At 41.8% G+C, this 22,197-nt stretch overlaps 2 protein-coding genes across 2 annotated transcripts in view; both read left to right on the top strand.

Annotated features, from left to right (window-relative positions):
* Positions 1 to 3,300, top strand: part of LOC134189876 (E3 ubiquitin-protein ligase HERC2-like) — a 3,548-nt gene extending 248 nt beyond the window's left edge. Inside the window, exons 2-6 of the mRNA XM_062658269.1 lie at positions 1 to 677; positions 1,213 to 1,633; positions 1,843 to 2,052; positions 2,977 to 3,014; positions 3,093 to 3,300. The exon at positions 1 to 677 is cut by the window's left edge and continues 24 nt beyond it. Coding sequence (XP_062514253.1) covers positions 1 to 677; positions 1,213 to 1,633; positions 1,843 to 2,052; positions 2,977 to 3,014; positions 3,093 to 3,300 — 1,554 coding nt within the window. The remainder of the gene's footprint in view (positions 678 to 1,212; positions 1,634 to 1,842; positions 2,053 to 2,976; positions 3,015 to 3,092) is intronic.
* An 11,329-nt stretch (positions 3,301 to 14,629) lies between these two features.
* The window catches only part of LOC134189638 (E3 ubiquitin-protein ligase HERC2-like), a 51,321-nt gene continuing 43,753 nt past the window's right edge, over positions 14,630 to 22,197 (top strand). Inside the window, exons 1-5 of the mRNA XM_062657981.1 lie at positions 14,630 to 14,773; positions 16,844 to 16,989; positions 17,050 to 17,163; positions 17,225 to 17,396; positions 20,237 to 20,492. Coding sequence (XP_062513965.1) covers positions 14,664 to 14,773; positions 16,844 to 16,989; positions 17,050 to 17,163; positions 17,225 to 17,396; positions 20,237 to 20,492 — 798 coding nt within the window. The 5' untranslated portion in view covers positions 14,630 to 14,663. The remainder of the gene's footprint in view (positions 14,774 to 16,843; positions 16,990 to 17,049; positions 17,164 to 17,224; positions 17,397 to 20,236; positions 20,493 to 22,197) is intronic.

Below are 22,197 nucleotides of genomic sequence, written 5' to 3'. Positions count from 1 at the left end.
TCTCACTTGTGGAGTGAGATGCTGAAGGATGGCGAAGCTGCTAGCGCGGTCTCTAGAGGAGAACTTCCCTGTATAGCCAAGGAGTCTGTAGACAGTAGATTGGAGAACAGTAGTGGTACAGGTACTGATGTTCTGACCGCGACGACAGCAGAGTCAATTTTGGATTCTTGGACTTGGCGTCAGCAGCCTGACTCCGAACAACTGAAAGATGCCTTGCAATCTCTTCTAGTCGATCAGCGACAGCTTGCATGGGAGGCATCAGGAACTATGCCGTCAATGCAGAGGTTGCAGAAGCGATTGACAATCTTGAGTCGATACTTTCTTGCTCTATCTAGACATCTTCCTGTGGTGGTGTCTACTGTGAAACTTGGTGCCAAGCAAAAGAAAAGAAATCAGGTCAATGCCAAGTCATCATTGCACACTACAGCTACAGACAATGTGACACAGCGGTTAGCTAAAGTTGGCACCAGGGCAATTTTGTCCTTTATGTTCTCTTCTCTTAAACGAACGTGGCGTTCTGGTGAAGATATACACATGTGCTCAGATATTTTGCAGGAGTCCCTTTCTGCAATGCTGGCTTTACCTGTAGCCAGTCTGTTTGATGAGACTAGCATATCAGCATTTTGGGTTGAAGTAGTCAGTAGCTGTTGGAAGTTTCTAAGAGCAGTTGTGATGAGGTATAGTCAGTTAAGCCCTATTGATAATTGTAATTGAATGAACTTCGTTGCAAGCAGTTGATAATAGTAGTTATAAATCACTAATGGAGAGCTAGTTAACTTAATTTTACGTTTCTTGTTGCTGGCTTTGAAGTGAGTCTATCTCAAAGTTACCGGTTGAGATTTATTGTAATAGTAATTATAAGCAGTGGCATTCAGAACATTGCTTAGCTAATTAATGCATGCACACACATCTGGACTTCACTCTGCATGTTGTAACTAGAAGTATATGTAGGATCTCAGATATATCATATCAGATATAGCCTCTCAGATGTAGCATCTCATTAATCAACATATGTAGTAGTGGTAGGTTTGTTATGATTGTTTAGTCTGTCTGTTACTGTAGTATGAGTTGCTTATATGTTAGAGCATTGAAGTAAAGTTGTTTTAGTTTGCTAATTGTGCGTGTAAGGCATAATAGGTCTTTAGTATAAGAATCAATAGGTCTTTGCAATGCTTATCAGTGTATAATTTGTCTTGACATATTATATTACAGTGAATTACATTCTTCAATTCCTCCTATTGCTGATCGGCAAACTGCTCTGGCTCTTCTAATTGAACTCAGTGTTCAACGGGCTTCATTGAGTCAGTTACTTGAGGCAGTTCTGTTACTTCTTCAGCTTCCAGAAAAAACTTCAAGTGAAGACTCTAGTGCTTTTTCTTTTGCTCCTCTTGTTCCTGTTCTAAAGCAGTTGGCAACTGTTGATGCAAGGTCTGGAAAATTACAAGATAAAACACTGGAAAATGAAGAATTATTTCACTCTGCAACAACAGTCAGCCCAACAAAGAGCTTCTTACAATATTTGAATCTGCCTGATGATGATGTAATGTTTGAGCTGAGACAAGCAGCACTTATTATCTTATGCTATGTTGACAGATTGGCTGAAAGCTATAAACCTGATGATGATAATGATCAGGTGAGCCAAAGTAATCATCTGGTTTGTGATTGCGCAGGCTACTGTTAGATATGTCGTTTGGATGCATCTGGCAGAATATAGTCACGAGTTTAAGTTACTGTAAGAGACTCGAAAGAGGTTTGCATGTGTGCTAGAAATTGAATTACAGTTACTTAGTACTTGGGCATGTAACTAAATACTGTAAATTTAGTGGTCTTTGTGATGTGCAGGGAACCGGAACTGCTGCTAGTGTATATGCATTTGGTGGATTAAACTGGAGTGGTAGCAGTGACACCAAGACGCCAGAATCTTGTGATTGGCTATGTGACCTCAATGTGCTTGATATAAGTTGTGCTGATAAACAGATATTCATCACGAACCATTCCGGAAATGTATATGAGAGTGCTTGTGGCACAGCATTACCAGATGCTGAGCAAATGGTTAGATCACAAATCTTTATTATTGTTACTAATAATGTACCTAACTTAAATGTTGTTGATAAATCATGTTGTCAAGTGTGTTCTCATGCAAATCGGTTTAATTAAGTGTCGTTTGCAAGATGAAATGTGAATGCTCTCTGATGATTTGAGGATGTTCTATACATGACATGAAGGAACTTGTTACTTTGGGCTAAATTGCTAGTCTAGAGCTGTTTTTGCAGCTGTGTTTAAGCTAGCTGGGCAATGCAGACAACAGTGTAAGAGCTCTCTAATTGAGTACAGAGGACTTGATTAATTACTAGAAGCAATAACCAGCTTTGTCTTGCTTTTGAGAGTCAAATAAATTGTAGGCAACGGGACGTTGTCTTGTTTCAAACAATACAGGTTTCCCATATTAGATGGCGAAAACCGCCCCTTGTTCGTCGTCTCTAGAGAGAACAAGTGCGAAGCGACAAACTTGGCTCCAACATTGTAGGTAGAAGAGACCTGTCTCTCTTGACTAAATACCCGATCCATGATTATTTATGACGCTGTGTTCAGCGAAAACTAGCAGCTGTCCCATATTGGATGGTTTTGTCCATATTGGAGAATCAGACCCTTCCTCAAAATGAGCTTGTGGCAGTACAAAAATTAAACCGATTACCTTGAATCTAACAAAAATGATTTATGAATGATCAGTCTTTACTTTGATGTAGAAAATGGAGGGGTAGCTTGCTTTGAAGCTTTGTGCCAGTGTCCCATTGTTGTCAATGTGGAAATAGACCTTCCATATTGACGACACGTAACCTGAATTTGGTCATGAGGGGTGCTTCGCACATGACCGCTATGTACTGTCCTTGGTGTGACGTTTCTGGGGCTAGCCTTGGGGGAAATCACGTGATGCTTTGACTTTAGAGCAGTTGAAACGGTTATTGGTGAGTTGAGGTGTTAAGAGGTCTGGAAAAAGCTAAGCTTGTTCGATGGTGAGCGGATGTGGAATCGCTTTCTGTTGTAGGATATGATATTTACGCGACTGTGCTGCTTTTCATTGTCGTATGCAGGGTTAAGAAATACTTTTGCACTGGTTCAAGGTTATCATGGACCCTGACAAAAGGAGTAAACATTACAAAGAACCCGGAGTGGTTACAGAACTCACCGGTGGATGAAGCGACCCTTCCCAACTTATGCCCCTTTACTGCACTTTTGGACGAAGGCTGGACATCATATTTGGCAGAGTCGCCATTTGTCTTCTTTGCTAGTCTTTACTGACATTTTGTAGAGTTGCCAACCTGTGATTTTGTTGGCAGGTGATACATACCGATATCTGTCTGTTGAAGAATCTGCTACAGAACACTCTAGAGATGACTGTTACCATCATTCCGTGACCTTGAAAATGGCTACAGATCTTTCAAAACTGCTGCAATGTTCCCACATGCAGCTCTTCCATCGGCCACACAGTGGAGCAGTGTGTTAGCCAGATCCAAACAACGTTCCAGGAAATGTCCACCAACAATCGTAGTTGAAAGCCGCAAAAAAAACGCAGCACTGGAGACTCGTTGTGCTCAACCACATGGTCCGCTTCTGTAGCAAGAGGTGGCAGCATCTACACATAGAAGGTACCAAGCTGACCTCAAGTGCTACCTTACATTCTGCACGATGGGGCATCGTACTCTGTTCCCTGCCTCTGAAGAACAGAGATGATGGACTTCTTGGCCTTCATTGCACTGTTGGCCAGCTAAGCAACCATTATGATCTACCTGGCAGGAATCTACCTGGAGCACATTGAAAGGGGATTGTCACACCCGTTCGATGACTTCCCTCACCTCAAACTGGTGCTGAGACGTATCCGTTGCAAAGGCGCAGACACCTGTCAATCCCGCTTTTCGATTATGGTGGATGTCCTTCACAGCCTAAAAAGGTCACTTTATGATGCATTGTTCAGAAGCTGTTATGACATTTGTCTGATGTGGTCTGCATGTACACTTGCCTTCTTGGTTTCTTGCATTGCACAGAGTTTGTAACGACTAGCTCGAGACGTTTCTCAGATGCCAACCTTCAATGCTCTGATGCTACAGCTTCAGGCGACGGTTTTCTTGTGTTTTTGCGAAGCTCAAGGACAGACCTGTTCCATCTGAGCCACACTGTTTGCATTTATCCATCTGGACATTCTGTCTGTGTCATTCGAGCTCTACACCGATTTCTGGCAATTTGTCAAGTCACTCCTGGTGAGCCATTGTTTTGATTTGCTAATGGTGCCTACTTAACTTGCAGATCATTAACCGCTCATCTGTGTTCACTGTTACATGCAGCCGGCATTGAGGAGACAATCTATGCGAGCCATAGCTTCCACATCAGTGTGGCAACGACTGCTGCAGCTGTGGGTATCACCCCTTGGTTAATCCAGACATTGGGTTGCTGGTCTAGCGACTGCTACTCACGCTACGTCCGCACTTCAGTGGAGACACTAATGAGAGTCCCTTCACAACTGGCAGCCACGTCTGCCCATGGTACTCCGGCTTGGTGTCTGCTTGCTTGAGAGTTGCATTTTGGGTCTTGCAGGCTGAAGTCTGGTGGGAATGTCGCTATGGTTACGTAAGCGAGTTCAGCCTTACAGTCTGGGCGAGCTCTACTTGGATTTGAAGCCTGGCGCCTCAGGTGGTTCAGGAACTGGCACTTTAGGTGGTTCAGAACCAGCACTCTGGTTCGGATGTGTTTTGTGTCTGGCACTCCGAACGGTGTTGTCTGTGATGTGATCGATCTGGTGCTTCAGATGATCATATGGTTCAATGTAGTTTGCTGCTTCAAATGGTGTTCAGCATTCGAGTTTGACGGTACCGTACCCCTTACTGTCAACCCCTTCCAATGCCGACCCAAATTGTGCTGCAATGCTGTATAGCATGGTGTTCTTGCGGGCATGGTGTTAATTGCTGGTTTCTGCAACCACACTGCAGCACTCCTTATGTGCTCGAAGAATCTGTACAGCTTGGTCTTCAAGAGGAAAGTAAACTTCATTGCACATGTCATCTTCAGCAATGGAACTGTCCTTGGTGCAGATGTGTTTCTCCAAGTATAGATTAGTGGATGTTGTCACAATAAATGAAGAGTGCAGCTAGCAAAAATGTCTCAGAGTATGACCTGTAGCTGGATCCACGTCCATTGAGTCAACGTGTTCCAAAGCCAGATGAGCAATCTGAGCTATTGATAGCTCTACAGAAAGAGCACGAAATTCAACTGTCTTCAGACACCACTGGCAATTTCAAAAAGTATGACGTACCTTGTCTGCTTAGGTTGATGGTTTCTAGCAGTTCGGAGAGCAGGTCCTCCTCAGATGTTGACAGTCCACCAGACAATGATGTTGAACTGGTGGATGCTGCAGTGAGCATCGCTTTAGCTGCTACACTGATGAATTTTATAAGAAGAATGTCGCACTCACTGTTGGTAGAGCTGTGGTACTAGAAATAGAGACACAAGGACAAAGCAGAACACGTTCTTGGTTATTGCTAGGCAGCTGTGAGTGACAGCTTCACTGAGCAAGGACAATTGCTGCTAGATGGAAGAAGGACTTTGCATCTGTAGTTTGGTGTCATCTGAGTGGCCAGTTCCAGTTTAATTTAATTAACAAAGCATGTTTTGGCCAGGAGAAGGTTGCCTTGGATTGTTTTATGAGATCTTTCACAGCTGGTGATGTGGCTCTGACGGAGTTGGGTTTGGTAGTTGAGAGCCATGATCCGTGGCTCCGTGCTTCACCACTTGGTATCTGTTATCTTAGTAGACAGCATGAAGCATGTCGTGGAAGTGAAATGTCCATATTCGGCTTGGGACATGACTGGAGGAGGCAGACTACGGTGCACTGGGCAACTTAAAGGGGCAGTCTTAAGGAAAACAACCTAGGCTTTGAAAAGAGGTTTTAAGGAGAGAATCCGAATGACATTAGTTACACGTCCCAATTTGCCTCCGTTGTTGAACTAAAAATGATTGCTTTCAAGGACCTTGAAACTCCAGTTTCAAAGTCAACAGCAATGAGTGTCTTTCACATGATGCAATGGGAAATGTTTACTTGTAAGTGGTAATTAGGTATCCACTCCGACTCGAGTTTTAGGCAGTAGAAGCAGTGTTAACTAGAAGACTACTGAAATCGTAGTCATGATTTGTGCGCGGATCTCTTCTAGACGGCAGGATCTAAACTCTTGTGCATTCTACCTTCTCGCTATGCAAACTAACAATGAAAACAAGTTATTTACGCAAGGTAACATACATCTTTTAGTTTGTAGTCGCATGTTAATTCTTCTGCTTGCAATACATCCTATGTACACTAGTAGTTCATTGCTTTGGGTGCATGATGAGGTGGGCATTTCCTGAACAAAGAGTGGTAGCATAGCTCATCTCTGCCACTCTGCTGATGCCTGGTAAGAGATGGAGCTCTCACATTTTATATATGAGCCAGAAAGAGAAATCAGCCAGTCTGACTGTAGCGACGGTGTAGTAAAGTACACAAACGGATGTCTGGTACACTTTCCACACTTACACTAAACACTTCTCGTTACTTTGGGCGGAAGACACATCTTTTGTTGACTTCGAAAGCAGTGACGTCATTTATTCCAGAAAGCAATCGTTTTTAGTTCAACAACGGAGGCAAATACAGACGTAAAACTAGCACCATTCAAATTCTCTCGTTAAAAGCCTATGCTGTTTCTCCGTGGAACTGCTCCTTTAAAGGGTAACTGCAACATAATAATCAAAAATTCTTTTAGTTGGAATTGTGGAACTGCCCCTTTAAAGGGTAACTGCAATGCAAAAATCAAAAATTCTTTTATGTTGGAAAATGATAGTTCTAATTGCATACATGACAGGAAAATAGTTTTAGATTATTAAGTTAAGTCTTTGCTGCGATATAGCAGGTCAAAGTTACTTCAGGTTCTTCAAGTCGTACGTTGAATTCATGTTGACACAAAGTTTGACTTCACGGCACAGTCTACTGTAGTGCATATGACTGCATTCACTACACATGATGATCAAGCACCTAGAGACGCAAGGTTAGGTATAGTCATCAAGAATCTGACCTCCTAGCCATTTGCAGTACGTTTAGTCATGCACAAGAGTCTCTACCCTCCCGCTTAAATATGGCTCTCCTTTTCTTTTGCGAAGGTTTCAGAGTGCTGCGGTCTTGAAGTGTGGAGGCAGGTAGATGGAAAATGGTGGCCTTAATTTTGCTTTTCTACAACCCAGACCAAGTTCTTGAATAGACCTGGTTGTACGTATCTCGAAGCAATCAGGCTAAAAGTGGCTACTACAGACTCCTGTCTACTCAGTAGGACGCATCGAACTCAGTAGTAGTCGCCTGGACGACGCGAACATCTCCGCAATTGTCTTTCTTATTTGTGATTCCACTCTTTCTTAGCTTGGGGATATCTTCAGAAATCAAAATACGCATGTGTGTGACTTGCGCGAATTGGTGCATCTTGCAGCCACGCAACACCGAACCATTCTTTCGCCACAGATTCATTTGTTTACAATACACACTAGCGTGGAGTCTCCCCTCTGTGATGTCACACTACACCACGCTCGTTATAACGCGTTACCGGAACCTAAAGAACCGGCAGCAACTTTGACCTGCTATATCTCAGCGAAGACCTAACTTAAATCTAAAACTATTTTTCCTGTCATATATGCAACTAGAAGTATCAATTTCCTTCATAAAAGAATTTTCATTTTTGTGCTGCAGTTACCCTTTAAGTTAAGTCTTCGCTGAGAAATAGAAGGGCAAAGTTGTTTCCGGTTCTTCAAGTTCCAGTAGCGGGTGTGGTGTAGTGTACACGTCACAGAGGGGAGACGTGTGTGCATCTGTCTAGTCAGCGACCTGTAACAATGGCTGCATTTTCATATCCAAGGCAGCGCTGCTAAGGTAGAGGCGACGACAGCGACAGTTATTTTTCTGAATAGCCTTTCAGAGGTTTCTAAGTGATAATACTGTTCCGTCATCGCATGAACCGCAGGATGAGGAAGGTCTGCTGGGAGCCATTAGACCATACAGGTTTGAGCTCAGCCACAAATCAGCGACAGTGTCTTTGAAGCTTTGAGCTTGTCTGCTGCCTTGGAAGCGAACGAGGAAGAAGACAGGCCACCCAATCGCTTGTCACTATCGTAAGTAGAAGTAGAAGTAGCAAACGTAATCGATGCACATCCGGGTAAGTAAACAACCATCACAGGTGTAGCTGCGGTCTTTGTGAGATGATAGATGCATACTCATGTGGAGTGCGTGTGTTGTCAAAACATATTTGAGGTTGTCTCAAATAATGACACAATAATAACGTTGGATACTGGAGACATAATGGCACAGTGTACCGTACTTGTGAGTTCATGCAAGATTAACTAATGCTGTGACAGAGTGAACAAAAATGAGTTGACATTTGTGCATTAAATTCACGTTGACACAAGGTTTGACTTCACTATACTGTAATGCATATTACACACGATGATTGAGCACCTATATGCAAGCAAGTCTATTCATCAAAAGTCTGACCTCCCCAGCCATTTGCAGTAGTTTTAGTTCTGCACGAAATTCTTCCTTACACTCATTTTCCTGCTTATCAAACGCGGCTCTCCTTTTCTTTTGCAAAGGTTCCAGAGTACGTGCTACAATCTTAAAGTGTAGAGGCAGGTAGATGGAAAATGGTGGCCTCAATTTCATTCTTCTACAACCCAGACCAAGTTCTTGAATAGACCTGGCTGTACCTCAAAGCAATCAGGCTTAAAGTGGCTACTACAGACTTCTGTCCACTCAGTAGGACTCGTTGTCAGTGTTAGTCACCCGGACGACACAAACATCTCTCTCTTGTCTTTCTTATTTGTGATTCCCATTCTTTTCTTAGCTTTGGGGATCTTCGGAAATCGAAATATGCTTGCGTATGACTTTCACAAATTGGTGCATCCTGCAGCCACGCAACACCGAACTATTCTTTCACTACAGATTTCTTTTACAATACACGCTATCATGGAGTCTGCCCTCTGTGACTTGTACACTACATCACGCCTGTTACCGAACTTGAAGAGCCGCGGTTGAAAACAACTTTGCCCTGCTATTTCTCAGTGAAGAGTTAACTTAAAAGTCTAAACCTGTTTTTATTGTCATGTAGCAACTACAAAAATATTGATTTTCGACATGAAAGAATTTTTGATTATTGCATTGCAGTTACTCTTTAATGTTTGAGATGCATTACAAACAGGGCTGCACGGTGCGAGTAAATCACTCACCAATTTTTTTGGACTGGCGAATAGAACATTGATTTTATTTGCATCATGCAAGTGAATTTTGTGAGATGGTTCGCATATTCACCAGTGTTTGCTTTGGTAATTGACCGGTGCTTTCAGTTTGTAAACAATAGTAAACTGGACACCAAACCTAAGCCCAACCCATGAACAGTTTGTGATCACATGCCAAAAAAATAGATAAATGACACTCTGAAGGCGTGTGGCACGTGTGCTCTAGAAATTTATGGGTAATTGGTAAGTGTTCTAAACACGTGAGTCTAATTACAATTCCACCCGCAGAGGAGAGAAGTGTTAACTATTAGGAGCATACCTACATTGCAGTGGCAGCTGTATGTACACATGACGCCTAGTGTAGTAGTTGTGCAATGTCATTGGTTTTCGGTGAGCTCGCCAACCTTAGAGGGAAGACTTATGATGTTGATCCACTTGCCATTCGACTCTACCTTAGTGACGGACCAAAACACTTCAGACCTGTGAAGGTGACGGGAGACGGTGATTGCCTATTCCATGCTGCTAGCTTGCTCGCCACTGGAAGTGAGGATTCTGGTTGTAGAGACTGCATCGTTTAACAGCTAGAGAATTGGCAGAAAACGCTCCATTCACACACGTGTTTCACGAGCAGAGGCGTGTGTCCATGAAAGAGGGTTCTTTTTCTGCTGTCACCCTTCGTAGTCAAGTTTAGATTCCAGCTCTGATGTTATTTTTAGCGAATTGCTCAGAGTGGTACTTCTTGTTTGCAAGCATTTAGCAATGCTATTGAAAACGTTGCCAGGAGGTGCAGCCACGCAGGTACGTATGCTAGCCTTCCAGAGATCTGTGCGCTCAGCAGTATGATGGGTGTCAGCCTGCGCATGATTTATCCAGAATTGCATTGCTCAGCCTATCGCCATTTCTTAGATGTCACCTTTTGTCCTAGGAATGTATCTGTTGCATCTAACGCTGCTTGCATAATGTGGTCCTGCTCCTCTCCAGACCAGCTTACAGATTTCAGTTATGTACGAATCACTTTGTTGCGGTTGTACCTGCAGTAAATGCAAGGTCAAAGTCTGTTTTAGAGCCTGAGAGCTCTAGCAGCAAAGATGTCAGTTGAAGGAAAAGTCACGAAGACCACTAGGAAGTCTAGGCAGCCACTGAATTCACAGTGGAATACGCTAGATAAATGCAGAGCTACTATATAAACACAACCAATGTTGTCCAATTTCTTCTCCAAGACAAAGAGGAGGCGAGGCGTTGGATCTCAGAAAAGATCTAGACCAAGGTGACATCACAAAGAACCAGCAAGGAAGCGTGACCTGTGAAGAAGCTGTTTCTGAGGAATTTTCAGAAAGATTTCAAGATGCAAATGTGAGCTGTGATGAGGTCCAAGGACATGATGAGGAGTCTGCAACAATCAACGTTAGTGGCAGTAGTGTGAGTGGTAGGAAATGCAAATTTCAAGGTACTTGGCTGGAAGATTTTGAATAGGCGGAGTATGACAGCCAGACTGAAAAATGACTTGCAAATAAATATTGTCGTCAGTACCCTCATGTTGCGGGCAAAACTGATTTTGTTACTGGGAGACCGATTTGCAAACGAGAAACATTAGTGTTTCATGGCAGAAGTATACGCCATCAGAAATGCAGAGGTAAGTCCCTTTATAGCACAGATAAAAGTGAGTCAACTCTTGGCAGAAGATTTCAAATGCAATGCCTCACAAAGCAAGGCAAGGAAGAGGTTGAACTAGCTGTCAAAGTAACTATCGCTTATTTTATTGCTAAGGAAAGAGCTTAGCTTTACAAAGATGAATCCCCTTCTCCTTTTGGAGAAAAAGAATGGTCTTGATATATCTCTAACCTATGGCAACTACACTAGGTGTGCCAAAATTTTCTCCACCATAGCAGAAGATCTGCGACAGGAAGGGTAACGAAATCTGGACCAGTGTAGGTATTTCTCTGTAATGATCGATGGTGCTACTGATAGGTCATTGAATGAAAATGAGTCAGTCTATGTTCGCTGTGTCAAAAATGGAAGACTTGTGACCCGAATGGTGTCTGTAATAGAAGTCGTTCACGGTCATGCGGATGGCCTAGTAGAATGTAATGATTTGTCCTTCCAAACGTTTGGGCTCTCTAGTTGGAGAGAGAAGACAGTTGGGTTTTATGCAGATGGTGCCTTGTTAAATCTTGGTCAAGAGGCAAGAGTGGAGCTAGAATAAGACAAGACAGCCTCCACCTTATTGATATTCATTGCATGGACTTGAACTTGCTCATTCAAGTTCGAAAAGACATCAAGATGGTAGAAACTATCAATGGCGTTTGTCACAAAATTTGGAAGACCTGCCACTATAGCCCCAAGAGCAAGTACGAATTACAAGTGATATGCAGTGAGCTTAACACCATCTTTCACCATTCATCATCAGTAAAGGGCACTTGCTGGGTTCCTCGCATTCATAGAGCTTTGACCACTTTCCTGAAGGGCAGTAGTACTAGTGGTGATATTGTCAGTGACCATGTACGATATTCTACTGTTGTAGTTCATATGGAAAGTCTGCCAGAAAGTAGACGAAATGTAGACTTAGTTGCTCGAGGTCGCTCTGTTGCACTAGCAATGAATAGGATTGAATTTGCCATTTTTTGCCATTTTCTGGCGGATGTTTTCGGTGAAATGGCAAAGTTGAGTTTGCAACTACAAAAGAGTAACCTTATTTATCATCTGCGATCAGCGCAGTAAAGAAGCACTTGCCAGTGTTCAGTTCATGAGGTCTCAGCCACTGCGTAATGTGCACAATAATTGTTTAGCAAAGCAGTAATGTGACACAATACACTTTCAAGGTCTTACAATGATAGGACATGCTACGTCAGTAATGGTGAAACTACAACCGGAGTTTGTCAAGGTCTTGGAAATGATAGTGTTAGGGTTACATAAGCATTTTGACAACCTCCTCGGACAATCAAAAGGTCATTCATTCATTTTCAATCTTTCATCACGACCAGTGACCCCAACGTGACAAGCCTGCTTTGTTGTTACTTGGGAATGCCTGACTTTTAAAACACTGACAGACTAGTTCCAAATAATCCTAGATAGAGCTGGATGCGATGTCGAAGCGATACCCAGAGAATGGAGAAGACTGAAAATTGTAGTAAGCAGCTTCTTCTTGGATAAGTTCTAGCTAGATTTGTATGAGATGCTGATGTAAAAAGAGCCATATTGTAGCGATTCAACAACATTCTGCATTTGGTTGAAATTCTTCTGGTTCTCCCAATTTCTTTAGCGAATTGTGAGAGATCGTTTTCTGCTCAGAAATGCATCAAATTAGCGAGTCGTAGTAGCTTGTCAACTGGCAGGCTTTCAGATTTGATACTAATCTCTACAGAAGGTCTTGAGCTTTCAACATTTGATCCAACTTTGTCTGTTGCTAGTTGGAGGAGTAATGCCAAAGGAACAGCATTGAGGCAGCCATTTTATATAACCTAAGTGGAAGGGTGACATTGTTACTGTTTTAGAAAATAAGTTTTGACTGTTTACTATCATGTGATCATGCAATATCAGCTGAATGTTTTGATTGTTTAGTTGTTTAGTGTCTGAAGGTGTTTGATGATGGATCAAAACAGAGATTATTTGTTTTCTCATTTTTCGAGTCAATATTGTTGCTTGTGCATGTTTTGGGTGTAGTACAAGTACAAGATGTGTTGCAAAATTTTCATTTTAACTTGATAATATCACCACTTACTGAACAGCTATTGCCTTAATAATGAATTAATTAGATAGTGTAATTTGTATTATCCTGGCAGTTGCAATGTACGTAATGTTACCACAGTATAAGAGCAGTAGACATGGTAATGGATCTGGATCTAGTGGCAATGGTCAGGGTTCGAAAAACCTAAGAAATTTTGGCCGGCAAAGAAATTTCTATTATGCCACGCCCCTCAATAAATGTACGCGGGTCACGCCTACTTGTAATGCTCAGAAGTTATTAGTCAAACAGCCATATAGCTACTTACTTTTTGTTACACTCATCCTAGTTCAATAGTATGATGCGGCAAACCACAAGCAGGCACAGAAGGCGCTTTATTCTCTAGATTAATATCTAGGTTCAAGGGTTTGGACATACCAGAGTTTATACACTGACCAACAGTTTGTTCCACTAGGGCCTCGGTCTCTTTGTGCAGACATCATGCACACGTGTCTCATTTTCGTTATCTCATACTTGAAGTTCTTACCATAAGTAACACTAGACAAATAGATTGTGAGGCAGAGAGAAGCCAGACTCCATTGACATCTTGTCAGCGCTTTCCTTGCAGCAACTGATGTAATTGAGCATGAGTTCAAGAACAGTGCGAAGCCGTAGTTCTTGATGGCAATTTTCGTGCCCCATAAAAAAAGCAACGATAGGCAGTTTCTGTCTGTACCCACCGCTACTGGAAGCAGATTTGCAGGAGCATTGTCTGGTATCAGATCCCTAGCCATCAAATCTAGTTGGCACCGAGACAAGGGCTAGTAGCTGGCTTTCGGGAATATTGGTATTTGCCGGTCTCGGCTAGAATTGCTCTGGCTTCGAACTTCTGTTGCACATTTCAAGTTTCATAAGTGCTGAATGCACGCCATTGTACAGAGAGCTAGTCAAAATCAAGCCTATTATGCCGTTCATTTAATTAATTAATTACCTAAGTGTTGCCCAGGTGCAGGTAAGTGACATTCCTTGTTCACGTGGTTCAGCGCATTAGGATCGCGGAACACACGGGTCAATAGTTTATGTTCATATAGACGGAAAAGTTGAGGTTTTTGTGTACCCAGATTACGCCGTACTAGGTTTCGAGCTCCTACTAAATTCAGAAATCTGGAAAGTCTATTTTTGTCATGGTTTACCATTCCTACAGCATGGCGACTTCCTAGGCTTGACTAGTCGCCATTCCTCTGACAGGGATCGCCATTTGGCGACTTGGCGACCGGTTTTTCGAACCCTGAATGATTGACAACAAAACCATGGCTACACTTTAGTAACCATACACACACATATGTACTCTACTAGAATGCACACACTTTGTGTAGAACTCCGAGGCTTGCAATTTACTGGGCGAGTAAATTTTATCCCTTAGAGCGTGTGCAGCCCTGACAAATGGGCTTTATTTGTTTAAGGGGCAGTACTGCAGTGCATTCGACAACTTAATGTTGGAGGTGTATAACAAAGATGTATTACAAATATGCTTTATTTGCTTAAAAGTGTGGCTTACAAGTTAGAAGAGATGGTATGTTGTTGTAATTTCTGTTGGTACATTGTTCTTGTGTACTATGTTGAGTAGTTGGATTTTGTGGTATTTGATTTGTTAATTTTTTTGTTTCAGGTTCCACAGCTGGTTGTGTTTCCTGACAAAACTTATGTCACTATGGTTGCTTGTCATCCTGAGGGCAAACATTTTATGGCTTTGTCATCTGGTGGTGATGTTTATTCATGGGGCAATGGGGATGGAGGCAAACTTGGCCACGGAGATCCAAAGTATTGTTTATGTAGCAGTGTAGCAGAGTACACTCAAACCTCCCTAATGGACAGTATGGGATCAGCCGCTGTCTGGATTCTAGAAATTTCCGGAAGATAGAGATAGCTAGCGCACGTTAGTCTCACATAGCCAGACCCTTCCCGCCTACATCCTTCTGGTGAGAAAGGGTCTGGGAAGTGCTTTGTTATAGGTTTGTTCTGCCGCCGTCATTATCCCACTGCTTTCCGATGGGGAAAAGAGGTGTTAATCGGTCTTTAGTGGGCTATCAAAATTCATAATGAACACGAAAACATGAGTGTAGCAGATGTCATATCATGACGTCGTAGTTGATTTGGCTGTTCTGATAACAACAACACCCGCAGCAGTCAAGACTCGCAGTTTGAACGCTGCGTTTGTCTGAGCAACGGATGAGCAGGTGTAGCTGAGAGTGAGGTGTGAGAGGAAGGATGTAGGCGGGAAGGGTCGGGCTACACAAGACTAAATGTGCGTTATATTCTTGGAATCCCATACCATTTTAATCTAAGGTTTGGTGAACATCATACCAGGTCTGCATACAGTATGCGTGTGTAGTACACCCTTGTACTACACTGTATTGTACATGTGTACTTTGCACTACAAGTACATACGCATTTCTCCTATGCACTGGCACGTGATACCATATTCGTTCGTAATAACGCCCATACTGAAATAACGCCCATGCCCGTATATGCACCCATGTGTGGCAGGTCAGAACTTTCAGCCCGAAAAACGCCCATGGCCAACTAGATACCCACGATACGCATGCGCAGACAAAACAAAATAGGGTCCACAGAACATTCGTTCCGTCTGTGTGCGTTTGATGAGCTGGTGTTCGTATTGCGTGAAAGTGCTTACTACTCTTTGTTGCAATTAGCAATCCTGATGCTTTTGACAGGCTTCAAGTCGACCACTCCGGTTTGCGTGTGTAGTGTCTAGTTTCTGTGTGTCTATGCTGATGGTGCATGGATACCAGTACCTTGATCTTGCAAATGGATAATTGCAAGCAAATGTGGTATTTCTGTCTTCAAGTGTCTAGATGATGACTGGCCAAACGACAGCATATTGCAACAAAGTATACACCTGGGACCAAAATAACGCCCATGCCCTAGTATACGCCCAGAAAAAAAGCGTTTCTTTTCTATATGCCCAGGGCGTTATTACGGGCGAATATGGTAGTTAAGACAGGCTTGAGAATTGAGGGGAGTTTCTTGCCACAGTGCTTACGCTCGAAGTCCCAAGACCTGATGTGCGCTGGAAAAGTGTCCGGTCTAGAGAGGTGTCTGGATCTTGGAGGTCCGCATTAGGGAGGTTTGAGTGTAATAGCAAGAAGTGTTGGAGTAATTATGGTATTGCACATAATAGGAACTGCACATTGCAGGTTGCCGCTTGCTATTATTTTATGGGGGGAAAATGGTAAAGTTTGACTAAATTTTGTTGAGCGCCACTGTTGTTTAACTGTAGAGGTACAATGATCATGAGAAAATGTACAGCATTTTTAGTATTTTGAGAATGTTTTGTTAGTGTGTCTATTTGTAATGTTACCCTCTCTTGAGACACAGGAAAACATAATCTTGAGATGTGTGGTATGGAAAGAGTCAAATTGTTGTACTTCAAATGAATAAATTGACAATTTTAGAGCTGTTGTCCCTCTTGCTTCTGAAATGATATGTAGATTGGAAATGTTGATCACTTTAGAATGGTAACGTTGGATGCGAATGTACACAAGTAGGCCATTAATATGTTGACGTTGTTGTTCGGGTACCTGTGTGTGTGTGTGTGTGTGTGTGTGTGTGTGTGTGTGTGTGTGTGTGTGTGTGTGTGTGTGTCTGTGTCTGTGTCTGTGTCTGTGTCTGTGTCTGTGTGTCTGTGTGTGTCTGTGTGGTGTGTGTGCATGCGTGTGTGTGTGTGTGTGTGTGTGTGTGTGTGTGTGTGTGTGTGTGTGTGTGTGTGTGTGTGTGTGTGTGTGTGTGTGTGTGTACATACATGCATAAGTACATAAGTGCATTAATTTGTGCATTGAATCTCTTAACTGTTATTGTCTTTGTGAGTAGTACTTACAACACTCCTAAACTCATCACAGCCTTGCAAGGAAAAGAAGTTGTGAAGATCTCTTGTGGAAGTGCTCACAGTTGTGCTATTATGCGAGATGGTTTACTTTACAGTTGGGGGAAAGGAACATATGGCCGTCTTGGACATGGTATGATGGTCAGGCAACTGTGCATTTAGTTGTTAATTAAGGACATTTGTGACTTTGTAGGCACTTGCGAAGATTGTAATGTTCCAACTCCTTTGGAAGCTCTTCGAGGCAAGGTCATTGTAGATGTCGCTTGTGGAGGTGGTGATGCTCAAACCCTGGCACTTCAAGACAATGGTCTGTCAGTTGCGTTAAGATTGGCAACATTGATGGTAATACTATTGTGCATTATGTACAGGTTGTGTTTTCTCTTGGGGTGATGGAGATTATGGCAAGCTTGGTAGAGGTGGCAGTGATGGATGCAAATCACCAAAGCAAGTTGATCGATTAGATGGTGAAGGCATCATACAAGTTGCATGTGGTACTCAGTTCTCTGCTGCACTATCATCTAAAGGCCACGTCTTCACATGGTAAAATAGATACATACATATGCACATTGGGGCTGAATTGTTCTTTATTAACCTGTCTTTGTAGTGTCCTGTTAGTATTTATATGACTCTATTTATGGACAGTGAGACCGCTAACAGCATGAAGTCACTTAATTACGTTAACTTAATAAGGGTATAACAATTGAAACTAGCTGTAGACTGAATATGTATAAGACCAGAATTAGTCTGCTTACTTCTTGGCTATGCACAGCTTGTATACAGCTTACCTCCCTAATAATTTATAGTTTTAATAGGAAGAAGTTTTCTGTTTAGGTTGTACATGGTTTAAGAGAGCCTGCAAAAGAGCTGTGTGCATTACACTGCTTTGAGAACTACATTACTTGCTTGCTGCAAAGGAGTAGAACTTTTTCACGATGTTGGTGTATGGCAACTGTATATGGTCATTGAGTGGTTTTTGTTTCTTTAAAATGATTGGGTTTTGCCATGTTTGTTACTATAACATTCATGTCAGCTATGAGCCATAAGAGGTCACAAGACTTGGCGCGTAGCGTACTCTAAACATGTAGGGCTAAATTGACTTCTGGTCTGTGGGCTATGTGGTTGACTATGTCTGTTACGCCTCAGGAATGTGCCACGCCTCAGGAATGTGCCATGCCTCCTGTGTGTGGTCTAATCACGGAGCAGTATTTTCAATCATGATAGACAAACAGCCAATCAGGTTGCGCAAAATGGTCATGAAAAGAGTTCCTTACCAGAATAGTGTAATTCATGTTTGCAATTACCAAGTCTTGTTGGAAATAAACAACAGAACTTATATATCCAGACTTTATGGCAGTGAGCTGTGAAACGTAGAGTACAGCACACATTGGGATGCTGTATGTGGTCGACCGTGTTAGCTGCCATGGACATGCAGGTTTCACAAACAGAAAAGACACAATATCAAGTAGTTCTCTTTGTAGGCAATGACAGGTGGTCATAATTATATGCATGCATGGCTCAGAACAGTCTTTTCTACATGGTCTTCTTGCACTGAATTCTTCTAAGACTGTGTGTGGTATGTTCAGAAGCAGCTGTGAAAAAAGTGGATGCGCTTGTGTTAGTAAAATGAGCATCCATGTCTTTGGAGTATGTGTTGTGGTGACTGTGAAGAAGTAAGCACTAGTGCATTTAATTGCAGTTACGTGTTTCAATTACTACTTTAATGGGTAACTGCAACGCAAAAATCAAAAATTCTTTTATGTTGGAAATTAATAGTTCTAGTTGTATACATGACAGAAAAAATAGTTGTAGATTTTTGAGTTAAGTCTTCTCTGAGATATAGCAGGTCAAAGTTGCTTCCGGTTCTTCAAGTTCCGGTAACGTGTTATGACGGGCGTGGTGTAGTGTGACGTCACAGAGGGGAGACTCCACACTAACGTGTATTGTAAACAAAGAAATCTGTGGCGAAACAATAGTTTGGTGTTGCATGGCTGTAGGATGCACCAATTCGTGCAAGTCATATGCATGCGTGTTATTGATTTCCGAAGAGATCCCCAAGCTAAGAAAAGAGTGGGAATCACGAATAAGGAGGACAATTGCAGAGACGTGTGTGTCGTCCGGCCGAGTACTACTGAGTATGACGTGTCCTACTGAGTGGGCAGGAGTCTGTAGTAGCCACTTTTAGCCTGATTGCTTCGAGATACATACAGCCAGGTCTATTCAAGAGCTTGATCTGTGTTGTAGAAGAGCGAAATTGAGGCCACCATTTTCCACCTACCTGCCTCCACACTTCAAGGTCGCAGCACTCTGGAACCTTCGCAAAAGAAAAGGAGAGCTGTATTTGAAAAGCGGGAAAAATGAGAGTAAGGAAGACTCTCGTGCAGGACTAAAAGTACTGCAAATGGCTAGGAGAGTTCAGACTCTTGATGACTATCTAGAGACTCGCGTCTATAGGTACTTGATCATCATGTGTAGTGAATGCAGTCGTATGCATTACAGTATACTGTACAGTGAAGTCAAACCTTGTGTTAACGTGAATTGTACGTACGAACTTCATCTCATTTTGTTCTCTTTCTCACAGCAATAGAGTTTTGCATGAACTCACCACTGTGCCTATATTGTTGCTAGTATTCGACATTATTATTGTGTCATTATTTGAGACAACCTCAAATATATTTTGACCGCACACACACTCCACATGAGTATGTATCCATCATCTCACAACGACCGGAGCTGCACCTGTGACGGTTGTTTAACCGCGTTACCGGATGTTGAAGAACCGGAAGCAATTTTGACCTTCTATATCTCAGTGAAGACTTAACTTAAAGATCTTAAACTATTTTTTCTGTCATGTATGCAACTAGAACTAACAATTTCCAACATAAAAGAATTTTTGACTTTGCTTTGCAATTACCCTTTAAAATAAAAGATGAATAAACTAGATCTAAATGTTTTCAGCTACATTGATATGATACAGTATTTTGCTAAGTGTAAACCAGAGAATATACTTTAGACAGCAATGTTGATGTGCAGATAGATGCAGGGATACAGTGTACACATGTTTACATGGTTTCTCGCTTTGACTGCAGTGTTAAGCTAAATTTGAAAAATTGCCTTTTAAAACTGTTTGCATAGGTCTGTCATATGATGGTGTTATTCAGCCATACATCTGCATAATTGTGACCCATCCTTGCAACGATAACAATTTTGTACCTTTAGAATGTATGACATGTTCACTCACCACTTATGAAGTAACCCAATTTGCAGATCAACTGATTTCATTTTGATAGTAAAGTTTTATTGATTGTTACTGCCAAATTGTAGTTTATGTGTTATATATATGTTGGTTTAGTCTTGTTCAACTCTGATGTTTGTTATTGTAGGGGCAAAGGTGATGGACAAAGACTTGGCCATGGCACAGAAGAGCATGTACGCTATCCAAAGAGAATTGAAGGAGCTCTTCTCAATAAGCATGTGATCAGCCTCTCTGTTGGCTGCATGCATTCAGCTGTTGTGGCAGATGATGGAGAGGTATATTGCTGGGGACGGAATGATCGAGGACAGCAGGGAGATGGAAGCACTAACACGAATGCTGTTCCAACTCTTGTGAGCAGTCTTCGTAGAGTCTCAACAATGAAGGTATTTTTATAGTGAATTTTATTACTGTTACTTTAGTTGTCAAAGAAGTCTTTTACCATTTGAAGAGCTTTCTGAGCTTTAACTGTAGCAAGAAAGGCAATAGCTAGGCAGCCAATTATAAGCTGTCATTCTGTATCATAAATTTCTTGCCAAGAAGAGTTGAATGCTTTTGCTCTAGTAGAATATCTTAGGAGACTTTGATGAAACAATGCAGATTTGAATTTATAAAAATACATTTGGACCTAATTCTAGTTGTAGAATTGAAACTGGCAGAACATTTCAATTTTTATGTCACAATTAAGTGAAAGCTGAAGTAGTCTGTTGAACTAAACGCATGTCAAACGATGAATCTGCAGTAGGTCAATGCTGGTCATAGAAAGATTAAGCAAAGGCAACCACTACTTTCGAATTTTGTAGTTGCTATTTTGTCCACTTTGTTTTTGGGGAATGCAAGCAATTTAGGCGTATCAGTGTTAAAGTTCTAGATTTGGAAGTTGAACTGATAGAACTGTTATGCTTGACATACCTGACTAAGTAGCATTTTAATATGTATGTTAGTCTTTTCTATGCAATGAAATCATTAGTGGTGTTGTGTCAGGTTGCTGTTGTGGGGAATGTGGTGGTAACTGTTTGTTGAAAATGTGAATTGAATTTATTTAGTTACTGTGTAGCTGGTTTTTTGGTCTGCATGGTTTGAACACACTGCATGTCAAGGTTTGGCAGCAATCAGTTGAGTAGCAACAGCAACATGATGTTGTGGATGAGAATATTTTGCAGTCACAGATTTATAGCATGAGACATTGTGACAAAACAGTCACAAAACATATATGTCCTGTTTAGCATACTGCTGCATAGATGTTATGTGGCCATTTTATAGTAGTGTTATATTTAATAACTTTGCTTAAAATTTAGATTTACAGTTATTTGTGTTGCCTTCATACTGTTTGTGTCAATTGTTAATTAAGCCGTGAAGTGTTTCAAAGTGAAGAGTAGAAAACCAATTGTCAGTTTTGTGGATTTCTAGGGATTTGGTTTTTTTGTTGGTATTTTCCATATTCTCATCTTTCTCTTGTTGATTTGGTTTTCTCTTTGTCTTAGTTGTTTCTTCTTTGTCTAACATCATAATTTCGTCATCAACTTCCTTTGAAGCCGCTGTGTTGCCATTTCACCATTAACGGTGAACTAAAGATCAGATTCGGTTTCTTAAAAGACCATATTGGTATGCACAGCTTGCATACCCCTTCACTTATCTTCTCTTATTTCATGCATGGTAGTTGTTTGTCAGCTATGATAGCTATGACGAGACCCATTGGAAGCCTACAGATTCTATGCTGTTAGTGAAATCTGCATGTCTGCGGCAGCCAACACAACCACGGGAGCATTGACATCAACAGGATTTTCGATCTCGTACAGTCACAGTCAACATCTGACTTATTACACGTAGCATTGTGCACTGTACTCTCGTTTCACAACGGAAACTAGATGCATACATTCTTGATGCTGTTTGACGTCCAAAGCGACCACAAACAGCCTAGAGCGGTAGATTCTGGAAGGGCTTGAAAACAAGACGATATGTGCATACCAAATAAAATAATTTGGTCGTTTGTGAAACCAAATCTCTGCATGATTGAAGCATGTAGTCTCACTTGCTACAAACAAGACGATCTTAAGCGATTAGGAAACTGTATGCTCATACACTATCTGT

This window comes from Corticium candelabrum, chromosome 14 (genome assembly GCF_963422355.1).
Source record: "Corticium candelabrum chromosome 14, ooCorCand1.1, whole genome shotgun sequence".
Classification (NCBI taxonomy): domain Eukaryota; kingdom Metazoa; phylum Porifera; class Homoscleromorpha; order Homosclerophorida; family Plakinidae; genus Corticium; species Corticium candelabrum.
This window is presented reverse-complemented; position numbering and strand designations above follow the sequence as displayed.